Below are 11,817 nucleotides of genomic sequence, written 5' to 3' on the forward strand. Positions count from 1 at the left end.
CTGATCACCCTAGCCTGCTGATTTCCTTTGACAGTTTTCTAATTTCACTTTGCTTGTGTGCAGTAACTTGATTCTTAGCCAATTTTGCTGAGAAACAACTACTGTTGAAGTATGTGTGTGTTAGGTACAGTGGGTAGAGTCAAGAGAAGTTTCCAGACTGTCAGGATTGTTGTTTGAGGAGTGGTTTTGTTCCTCACCTCTACAAGCATGTAACTGAAGTTCCTAGCCTACCTCTTTCATTTTCCTCCTGCCAAAGATCAACAGTGTGCTTACACATATCCAGAAAATCTCCTATTTTCATCAGTTTGAAAGCCTAGATGAGTCTGCTTTCTGTTCAGCCTGTGGGTTTTGCTCGAAAGCATCAAGCATATTTCTTCTTTAAATTAGCCTAGGAAATTTCCCATTACTTTGCAGGTTTCCTGCCAGGCTGACCTAAGAAAGAGAAAGGACTTTTGTGGCGGTAAAGAAGGGCTAATCGCAGAGCAATAGAGCAGTCTGTTCAGTAGTCTTTAATTAGTAGGGTAATCAGTACTCATGCTGTCCTTCTAAGCCAAATCACCACTATCAGCCATTAGGAGTTGAACATTTTCTACAAAGTTTCTAGGAGTTAAAACAGTTTCCAGAGACTTGGTACAGCAGCAATTTGCTCTGACCTGATTTTTTTTTTGTATGATTTGGTTTGACCTATAGTACTTTCTGTTTGTTGGACAACATATTGCAAGAAAAAATATTGTAGAATATAATAGTGATTAAGACTGTAGACAGAACCGTGCATGAGCAATTATTTAATAATTTTTTAAAAGATTTATACCGAAATTCTAAATTGCCCATGGCCCTCCTCTCTTCCCAAATGTGGGAGCAGAATCAAACTAAAGTATCTTGATCTGAGATGCAGCACATAGCTCTGATGTCCTGTACTATGGTCTTGTTTCTCATAAAGGAATGAAAAAAGTCTTTGAAACCCAAAGAATTTCCATAGCTCTGCTGGTGTTTCTATAGGACAGGTACCCTTGTTTCTGAATTGATTAGCAAATAGAAACATGAGGGTGCTGTGGTGTAAGTTACAGTCTAGAGAAAAGCAAATCTGAAGATTTTACTGCCTGTGTAGCGTATTTTTGTAAGAAGACCCATTCTTTTCTGTAACAGACAGCTTCCAGCTTTTTCAAAAAACAAAAGGGCATTTTTGAGAGAGTTGCTCCTTGATTTCAGTTGTTGATTAGTACAACTACCTTCCCTGACTACTTCTGTTGTAGTTTCCCTGTTTCACGGGATAACAGGCTGCAGAAAGGTCAGCTACACTACCCTGTGCATCATTTTATTCCACTACAGCTTATTCCAACTCTAGTGTGAAGTGACAGTATATACTTCTCCTTTGAAACGGAGCGGAACTAAATTGTGTTGTGTCCCAACTTGTTGAGTTTGATGGAAATAGGTATCTTTGGTTCCCTGTAGTGTGAAAGAAGACTGATTTACCCCATTCATGGTTTTGTATTGGCAGAAATGTAGATCTGGTCAGTGCTGGCAGGTGTGGAGTTAAATCTCCTTCCCACTCATCTTGGACTAAAACTCAAGTAATATGAATCCATTTCTCTGCGTGGCCTTAGGTTTTAATTTCTTCAAATAAGTGAAGCTATCTCAAATTGAACATATTACAGGAAACATAGACATTATCTAATGGCATATTGTGGTAAGATGTTTCAAGAGCAGGAGAATGAGTTTCATTTAAGTGGTCTCAGGGTATCAACTAACAGCTCTGATCTTCTGAAATGGGGATCTGGTGGACTGTAGTGTTTAATGCTTTGGTTCTTTCTCTCTAACTGTAGCAGAAAGCTCCAGTTCCCGGACACTCTCATCCAGCAGGATGGTGAACAACCATACACACAAACAGGTGTGTGCCTGCTCTGTGCTCTTTGTTTTTACCTTTGGGGGGAAGGCAGGTGTCCATAAACATTGGCAGGTGCAGTGAAAAGTTTAAGTAGGAAAGAAGTGTTTGGAAGTTCTCTAACAGCTTAGCTCCCTATTCTTGTGTGGTTAAGATATTTTCATGGTAATTGAGGTTTTCATTTAGTCTGATTGATCTTGATTCCTTGTGTGTTAAATGAATGTAAAGTAGGTATTCCCGATTTTTATCTGTATGTGCTAATGGTTTTTTTTCTAGAGACTGTGACCTTTAGCTCTGATGTCTTTCTGTAAATTTCTCAGTGACACCACATGAGATCAAGTTTTGATTGTTTTGATTCACCATCCTGCTAGCCTCTTCAGAGAATGGATATGATTGTACATGGTCAAATGTTCTACAGTGAGGTGGGAGAGGGTATAACATTCCTGTGAAATTCCAGCTGAGGGTCCCTGCTGGAAATCTGACGGTGAATGATGTTAATTGGTATTCTGATGTACTATCAAATTTGCCATATCCCTTATTAATCAGACTTTGTCTGAGGAAAACCCTAGAATTCGTGCTGTCTCTTCTGGGATCAATTTTAAAGGCCTTTGACACAGCCCCCAGCCATTCAGCCACCTTACTGCCTTGGGTGCTTTCAGAGAGGAATTACACATTTTTATTACTTATTTTATTTTTTTTGTGTGTGTACATAAAGTATCATATGAAATATTGGAAAACTGTCACTGACAATATCATGTCCTGTTTTGTTTTGGGGTTTTTTGCTTCTATTATGGTAACTTTAGCTATTTGTGTATGTTACTTCTACTTTGACTTGCTGCCCTCACCTATCCCAGATGCTGTCACTTAAGGAAGTGTCTTCATTATTCTGACCTCATCACTATATGCCTTGAATCCATTTCACTTTGTCTCAAACTCAAGTCCATTGTCCTGATGACTAGTGTTTTCCCCAGTTCTTTTCTGCACAATTCTCCTTTGTTCTACCATCCCTTTTTGGTTTTTTCCTTCATAGCATTTCTGTGACTGGAACAACTTTTCTGTTTGTAAACCAGAATCTTGCTGACTATGACAACCTACTTATTTTGGAAACTCTCATTGCTAATCCCTCCATTCTTCTTCACCTTGCTACTGAATTAATGGGAAGCTGTTTTGAGTTGTGACTTATGTTCTGGGCAGTGACATATGTGTATAGAGTTTTTCTTAACATTATTTAGAATCTATGAAAAAATATTTGTGTAGGAGTTAGCTTCAGTATTTTAAGGAGGGCTATGATTGTTAAGTTGAACTGGGAAATTAATTATTCATTCAGCAAACCTCCCAGTGCCGTGTTTTCTAGTGCCAGACAGATATGTGCTGTGCTGAGGAAAGCAGGCTATTCAAAAGGAACGCTTGGTTCAGATGTATTTGGCAGGCATCTCCTTAATTAAAAAAAAACTAATTAAAAAGATCATACGTACAGGCTTCAACTTTAAGGGTAGCAGCGTGCTAAAAAAATAAGACACTGAGGCTTTATTCCATTAATGTGGTTGCATCAGTCCTGATGAGGTCTAGGGGTTAGAGAAACCTATATGTGGTTTCAGTACAGCTAAGGAAATAGCTTTGCTGTGGCATTTCTGGAAAAGAAGTTTGACAGTTTTTACACTAGCGTTTTGAAATGGACTAGTGTACCTTCAGCTCTGTGTCCCCAAGCTGCAAGGACAGGAGTAAAGTCCAATGTAGTCATGTTCATTACCTGAAGAAGGCTGAAGGCAGGGAAAAACTACTTATTTTGGAAATGAGGTCTAGATTCAATCTACCTGCTTGTAAACTGTTACCTTGCTTCTCTTCAGGGTCTGTATGACATGGAAGATGATGATGAAAGTGTCTCTCCCCTTACTAGCAAACAGATGAAAATCACCACCACAAACAGTTTCCTGCACAATGCGGTAAGGGATTATCTGAACAGTCCCCACCATGCCGTGCTCACATTGGGTAGACACACAGGCTGCGGCTTTACAGGGCTTATGTTCTTTTACAGTATGTAAACGATGCTTTCTCCTGAAATGTTTGCTCTTCACCCCACCCTTCCCTCTGTGCCAGTGCTTCTAGTGTTATTTTTGGGACAGAGTCCTTCTAGGCTAACTGTGGTTTTATAGGCCTTTTGCAGCCAGAATTTGTGCTTTCTCCCTTGCTGGCAGGTTGCTGCGTGTTAGCTCTTGACTTTCTCCTTGTTGGGGAAGTGTTTTGAACCTATCTTGTTATTGTTTGAGCAGGCAAGCAAGGGAAGCTTTCTGTTGCTTCTAGAGGCTGGACATCAAAGCAGGAAATCTCTTGTTGTGCAAAACCTTAGTTGGCTTGTTGGGGAGTACTGATGCGCTGGAGAAGATGGAATTTCAACATAGACAAATGTGAGGTCTTGCTCTTGGGATGGGATAATCCTCTGCAGCTTAAGCTAAGAACTGACTGGCTAGAAAGCGGCATTGTAGGAAGGAGCCTGGGGGTCCTGCTGGGTGATACACTAAGAATGAGTTAGCAGTGCATCCTTGCAGCAATAAAGGCCAACTGTAGATTGTATGTTAGTAAGATCATAGCTAGCAAATCAAGGAAGATAATTATTGCCATCTGTTTGGCATTTTGAGAATGCACCTGGAGTACTGTGCCTATTTTTGGGCTCTGTGATACAAGACACACACTGACAGGCTGAAACTAGTATAACAGGGTGGTCAGGGGGCTGAGGAGATGGTGAGAGAGCAGTGTCTCTTAAGGCTGAGAAGAGAAGGCTTTAGTGAGATCTGTCCATGCACTTTCACTGCCTAATAGGTGGTCATGGAAAAGGCAAAACCCAGGTCCTTTTCAGGAGTGAACAGGGGGAAGATGAACCAATAAATGTGTTGCAGCAAAAGAAACTAGTTAGATGTGGAGAGATATGCAATTCTCAGGATACTGGTCAGCCTCGGGCACAAGGACCCGGAGAAGTTGTAAAATTGCTGTTCTCAGAGATATTCAGAGTTTAACTGGATGAGTCCCTGAGCTAAGCTGATGTATCTGTGAAGTTAGCCCTGTTTTAGACATGAGGGCTGGACATGGGTTTGTCCTAAACTATTCTGTAGTTCTAAGAAAGCAAATTAATGTGGTTTTACCATCACACAGGCAGTTTAGTGCAGTGATTATCCCATGTTTTTTTTTCTCATGTGGGTATTCAGAATAGAGCTCCTAGCCATTTGTGATCCTTAAAATCAGCCTTACGGATTTTTTGCAGGGGTAGATGTGTTATCTCTAGTGTTCACAGCAGCTGCCAAGCACAATTTTTATTCTGGCTTTAAACTTCCCAGGTAGTTCCAACTAGGAACGTTATGCTCCATGTCTTTGCGTGCCCTAGCTTGGTGTTTCTGAAGTATTGCTGTTTGTACTAGGGCAGCTCAATCTTATTGTTAATGAGCAATCTTTGTGTACGCTTTGTAAAGTACTTGAAAATCTTTAGATAAAAGGAGCTTTTCAAATTCAAATTGCGCTGGTAAAGTTCATTTAAGAAGAATATGAAACTAGAAATTGCTCATTAGTGAGGGAAGTGCTCTTTTGGGATAAACGTATGTTCGGAAACTGTAGCTGATTTTTGTCTCAAAGCTGAAAGTCTCCAGCACTGTAGTGGTTTTGACACTGGGAAGAATATGCAGTTCTTAGTGCATGCTAGTAATGCTCTCCTGCTGTTGATGCTTGAAGAGGAGGGATGATTTTTGTAGCCTGCAGCTTTCAGAGATACTTTTATTCTTTCTTCCTGTAGACTGCGCTGAGTGGCAATAAATTCTCTCTGTCCAAGACTGTTCCCCTGACTAAAGTGGTCCAGAATGATACGTACACAGCTCCACCTGCACCTCCCTCTCCTATGCGGACAAAGGCCTTGACAAACATGTCCCGGACCTTAGTGACAAAGGAGGAGCCTCCAAAAGAACCAGCACCTGTTGAGGTGAGTTCAGGGAAGTGGGAGATACTCATTATAGAAGTCTCTGAAACATCTGAAATTTGCTGTTCATCGGTTATGCAAGCATAACCTGCCTTCCACCATTATTTCTGGGACTCCCATCAAGCTTATTTGGATAACTGCAACCCATGTCCAAAGAATTTGAAACCTGTCTAAACATCCTTTTCTTCAGTGTTTGAGAGACTGGAATTCTCAGTTAGTGCATCTTGCTTCTTTCAACTTTTTTATCTAGCATGGGAGCAAATGGTCCTGGAGGAATCCATATTACAGGGAAGTGGCAGTTGTTGTTTGGATGCTCCTTGGAGGCTTTCATGTCCCTAGGAATAGTGTTTTAATGCTACTAGTTACGTTGTCTTCTGTCTGTTCCTGTTAATAAAGCCTCTTGCTGTCCACAGAAGACCTCTCGGGCAATTTGTAGACAACCTGCCTGGAATTGCTTTGCCAAACTGCCTGATGTTTGGGTACAGGTAACCCACCAGGTGTTCCCAGGCATGTCGAGTTCAGCATACTCTTGAGGGGCTGGAGCCATGTTTTGGGGTTTGCTGGTTGGTGTAGAGTGCAGCAGAGACACGTGCTCAGAACTGTGGGCATGACCAGAGAGTACTGGGTATGTATGCAGATTAAGTTAGTGTTATACTTAGGAACGAAAGAGAAAAGTTACTTCAGAGAGAAATTGGCATGGAAAAGGGTCTCCTTTTCACCATCAGATGAGCTGGGCTTTTGTAAGCATTGATACTTCCCGTTACTAGCTGAAGCTCTTGCCTTTGTGTGTGTGTACAGACTTTCCCAGACATCCCTTTAGTGACTTTTTTTTTAATGCTTTCTCTGCTGTGCTGTCTTGCCTGCTGCATTTCTGACCTTTGTGTGATGCATTTGTTTGTTTTGGCAGCTGGCGTTCAGTCCTTTGGAAGGCACAAAGATGACCGTAAACAATCTGCATCCTCGAGTCACAGAGGAAGACATTGTTGTGAGTGTTGCTTATTGCTGAACTGTGGATGAGCGACGCTTCCTTCCCTTAACCTACCTCTTTTGATAAATCACTTGATCTATGGTGAATGCAATGAAGAGGGGGTTTGCTTTCCTTGCAAAAACTTTGAGAGTTCCTGATTTTTTTTTTGGTTGGTTTTTATTTACTTTTTTTAAAAAGTGTGTGCTTAAGAAGCTGGGACAAAATACCATTTCTAAGGTGTACTGAGATACCTGGCATCACTTAGAAGAGTTCATGCCAAATCATGCTTGGTGGTGTCCTCGAACTTACGCCCCCATCCAAATTGTCTAGGTGCTTCCATTCTCAGCAGGCTGAGAACGAGTCTAGTCTTCATCTGTGACATACAGTATAGAGGACTGGCCTTGAACTTTTCTGCTTGTGTTGGTAGCACTACGGAGCTTTGTGCAACCTGGATTACTAATGCCAAGTACTCACACCATAGCAAACGCAAAATAAGGCAAGTGGCAAGATTCTGCCATGTATTTACTAAGCAGGATGGGTGGTGCAATTAAGAAACTAAATCTTTCTCACTCTGTGTCTTTGGCTGAAGTGGTACCTTTGATGTGACATGGTCATGACTAACTCTCTGCCCTCAGGAGTTATTCTGTGTTTGTGGCGCTCTGAAGCGAGCCCGGCTGGTGCACCCTGGAGTGGCTGAGGTAGTATTTGTGAAGAAAGAAGATGCTATCACAGCATACAAGAAATACAACAACAGGTGCTTAGATGGTAAGTTTGAGGCCAGAGTTGCATTTAGGATAGATAAATCAACAAAGACTTTTCTACCTCAGCGGAGAGTTTAAAAGCATCTCAGATGCTCATATGCTACCAAGAGAGAGGAAATGCCAGAAAATCGGTTCAAGAGCTAGACAATGTAATACACTCCTATGCAACTAGCTGAATATGCGCACAGTTTGTTTATGGGAAATTCAAAAAAATGTTTTCCTGGAAAGGGAATGCTCAAAGCTAGAGGCAGGGTCCTGGTGATTCTGCTGGTCTAACTTCCAGATTAAATTTCTTTTGTTTCTAATTCACTGCTGAGAGCTAGATAGTCCCTAGAAAGCTTTATCTGCTTACTGAATAGCTGTTTGCAAAGTACAAGTAAAACTAGTATTTGCAAAACTCTCAAGGTGTAGTCAGAGGCATTTTGAATCAGACCTGTAAAACAATTAGTACCAGCTTCTCCATAAGCTTTGAACAATGCCATTGTTAATCTAGATCCACCTGCAATGTTGTTACAGGCTGAAATTAGCTGTTAATTTTTAGCTGGAAATAGATGCTTTTTCTTTCTCTAGATGTGTGACATGTTACAAATGTCAGATGAGGAGCAGACAGCTGAGAATGGGAGTTTCTGTTGTGTCTCTGCTAAGGGTTTTGTACCTATATGCAATTTCTTAATTAGTCTGAGTCTTCATATTGTACTGAGTGTTTCAGTGGCTCTTCTGTTGCTGTGATTTTGCAACAAAAGATGTATCGGCTGTTCTTTCTCATGTTTCCGCAGCATGTGGAACTCTATTGCTTGCACTGATGTATGGTATTTCTGGGGTCTTGCCTTAACCGCGGTTCTGATATAAGGACTTTTTCATTGTGTTTGTTTAGGTCAACCAATGAAATGCAATCTTCATATGAATGGGAATGTCATCACCTCAGACCAGCCTATATTGCTGTAAGTGTCCTTTGGGTGGGGGGAAGAACCAAACACGTTTGCAGGTTCTGTTTTGAGGAGGACCTGAGGGGAGGGGAGGAAAACTGTTGGCAAATTATTGTCCCATGAATATTCTTTCTCTTCCTCTTTCTGGTGCTCTATGTTATGCTGAGTGTAATATAGCTTGACTCCATAGTGTTCCCAGCCCTGAGGCTCAAAGCAAGTCTGAGATGAGGAAGTTCTCTTGAGAGGAAAGCATATTTAAAACCACTGTCTCTGATATTGGGAAGGGGGCAACACCGAGAACAGTAAATGCAGACATAGTGTTAAATTTTATTTCATAATGAGAGGTTAAATACTGCTTTTTTTAATCCTCCAGCCGATTGAGTGATACCCCTTCAGTGAAGAAGGAGGGAGAACCACGGCGGTCAAGTGCAAGCGCCTCCTCAAATCCTCCGGCTGAGGTGGACCCTGACACTATCTTGAAGGCACTCTTCAAATCCTCAGGGGTCTCTGCCTCTGTGCAGCCCACAGAATTCAAAATTAAACTCTGAGAAGGGGGAGCGAGCAGTGGACTGGAAAACTCATTTAAATTGGGGAATGAGAAAAGTGCAGGATTGCAGATGTTATTTGCATTTGCCTGCCTTGAAATTTTTTTGTTTTCTATGATCGCTACCTTACTGTACAATAGTGTTTCCTCTTGTGTGTGTACTTTCTGTTTTCATAGTTGGAGTTTTCTTCCATGATTTTTTTCCAAAAGAATAACCTCCCCCTTCTGCCAGTAATGTATTACCAAGCATATACCATGTAACTCCCTCCTTTACTCCAAAGCCCCTAGTGGCCATTAAAAGTGCACATAGACTTTGAGGGAAGGAGTGGTGATCTCCTTCTCTTTTCTTCTGACTGACCTTTAGCTAAAAGGTGCATCACCTTGATTATCAACAGGCAAGAACACCACATTGTTTTTCTGGAATTGCTGCGCTGGGTACAAAGTCAGGTGTGGCTCCATACAGGAAGCATCATCTTGCATCTTTGACTTGTATGCATTTGGTGGCATACTACTTCATTCTGGCTGTTGGACATTTTTCTGCTCGGCAGCTGTGACATTGAGAAGAAGTGTGAAAAAGCTTCCCGCTGTGTATACCAGCCAACAGAGGCATCAGGCAGAAAGGACATATGCACAAGTGCACCACCCATTGTGCTATAGGAGGGATGCTTTAACTCCTGGTAATGCAGAGAGGTGTGTGGGGGGAAGGCTCTGGCATTTGTACAATGAAAATATTAGCACTGTAGGGTCAGGCTGTCTTCTTTCTGGACTGAAAAATAGAAGCAGAGCTAGAGGAAATCCAAGTGTTTCACTCCCATTAGACTGTATTGCATCCTCCTGCTGATGCAGTGACATTAACTTTTTTCTTACCTTCTAACTTACCCAGTCTCCAATAAAAAGGAAGGAGCTGGGGCCTTTTTCAGATACTAACACATAGGAAGCAGTCTTTTCTTGCACCTGAGAACTCACTTCTTTGAGAGATGTCATTTGGGCAATCTTTGGCTGCTGTGCGGGCATGCTGCTTGCATGCGTGGATTTGGAGGATGATTGCTGCACTTCATGGCTTCAGGGAGAGGTTTTGGAGAGGAGAGCAGTTAGCACTCTAAGGAACACATAGGAGAGGAGTGTTAAGCTAGTCCCACGCAGAGCAGCAAGGGTGTATGTTGGGCCAGTGAGCATCTGTGATGAGCCACAGGCCACTAGGTGGCACTTCCAATACTTCCTTTGTTAGTAGAGCATTGTTGCCATGGATGTTTGAAGTCCCAGTAGCTCCATTCATTTGTATTTATTCAAATTGTATTATAAGAGAGCAAAGCCAAGAGCCACTTCCAGAATCTGGTTGGGGTTTGAACTTGAGCCTTCTAGCTAGGAGACTAACCTAATCCATTCTGTTCAGCTCCACTGAACTTTAATGAACTCTCTGTAACCGTTGTAGGTCCAGATTCCATTTCTTGGTCAACCCTATGTTTCTTTTGCTTTCTTGTTCTGTATTAACTCTTTGCTCTATCTAGCTCGTACACACCATTCCTCTATCTCTCTGTATCCCTTTTAGCCATGGAAATAACTGAGAACTTGGCAAGACTTGTTTTTCCGGAGTACTCTTTCATTTGGATGCCAATGACACCATTATTGGTAGGGTGCTTCGTGTGAACACCAGATGTTTGTAGGGGAGGGGACCTAAGACACTATTGTTCCCCTTTTTTAGATTGCCCATCAAATACCTGTGTTTTATTAAAAAAAAAAAAATTGGGGGAGGGAAGAAACATTAGGGGTTGGAGAAGATAATGTATTATCCGTTTCTGAATAAACGTTTGTTATACAGAGAGTGGATTCTAAGCCTTTTTAGATGCTGTGAAGCAACTAAAGATAGGTGGAGTTGTTCCAACATTGAATCAAGCATGCTTCTAGAAGAATGTAGAAACTTCAAAACTGGTAATGTGATGAAGAGCAAGAGGAGTATATGGATGAGAGAATTGATACTCATAAGCCTTTTAAGCTGGATCATCAAATTAGTAGCTGATTCTTGCTACTAAGTGGGAGCAATTTGTGTCCCCACCTAGTTTCAATTTTGTTGTCACAGAAAAGAAAAAGAACAGCCTTTGTTATTGACAGCCTAGTAATTTAAAAATTAATTATATATAAAAAAAATACACAGCTGTGAAATCAGGGTACCTGTTCTAGGTGAAGTAGGGTACTTTCATTATCAGCTAGATAGAAAGCTGTGGTAATGTGGAGACACATGTATTATGAGTGCATATCTTGTGTCTTCTGAAGGAATGGGGAAATTCAAGCATTTTTTTTATTAATAGATTCATGTGTATACCAAAAGCCAAATAGCAAGATGTACCTTGTACCTTGCTGTTAAATTGTGCATTGTGTTTGGGTTATCTGTGAGAAATTATGATGACAGCAACATACTTCCTTGGAAGAACTGATACTCTCTTCTCTAGCTCTGTCATCTATGGCAGTATTTTTTTTTTTTAAATCGGTGAAGTCAATGATTATCTAAACATGACTCCAAGATTTGTGTTACAGCAATGTCTTGGTGTGCATTGCTCTTCCTGTTCACAGTCAGCTCTCTAAAGTTATCTTAGTCTCCTAATACTTCATAGTGTGGCTTCTTTTGGTGGGCACTGAAAGAAGAGTAACCAGTTATTCCTAGTCCTTTTCAAGCGGTTCACCTTGCAGCTCTTCAGTTTCTCCTGGCTGTCCTGCAATTGTCACGCTAATCTTGTTTGCATTCCACTGGGCTCATCTACCACCTTCTGACCTCACATCTATG

At 41.3% G+C, this 11,817-nt stretch overlaps 1 protein-coding gene across 1 annotated transcript in view; it reads left to right on the forward strand.

Moving 5' to 3' along the window:
• POLDIP3 (polymerase (DNA-directed), delta interacting protein 3) overlaps positions 1-9,360 on the forward strand; it is a gene marked incomplete at its 5' end in the record, with an annotated part of 10,345 nt that extends 985 nt beyond the window's left edge. Inside the window, 8 exon segments of the mRNA XM_009577580.1 lie at positions 1,824-1,860; positions 1,863-1,888; positions 3,730-3,825; positions 5,661-5,843; positions 6,748-6,825; positions 7,443-7,572; positions 8,443-8,509; positions 8,868-9,360. Coding sequence (XP_009575875.1) covers positions 1,824-1,860; positions 1,863-1,888; positions 3,730-3,825; positions 5,661-5,843; positions 6,748-6,825; positions 7,443-7,572; positions 8,443-8,509; positions 8,868-9,042 — 792 coding nt within the window.
• Between the last annotated feature and the right edge of the window lie 2,457 nt (positions 9,361-11,817).

This window comes from Fulmarus glacialis, unplaced genomic scaffold (genome assembly GCF_000690835.1).
Source record: "Fulmarus glacialis isolate BGI_N327 unplaced genomic scaffold, ASM69083v1 scaffold25425, whole genome shotgun sequence".
Classification (NCBI taxonomy): Eukaryota; Metazoa; Chordata; class Aves; order Procellariiformes; family Procellariidae; genus Fulmarus; species Fulmarus glacialis.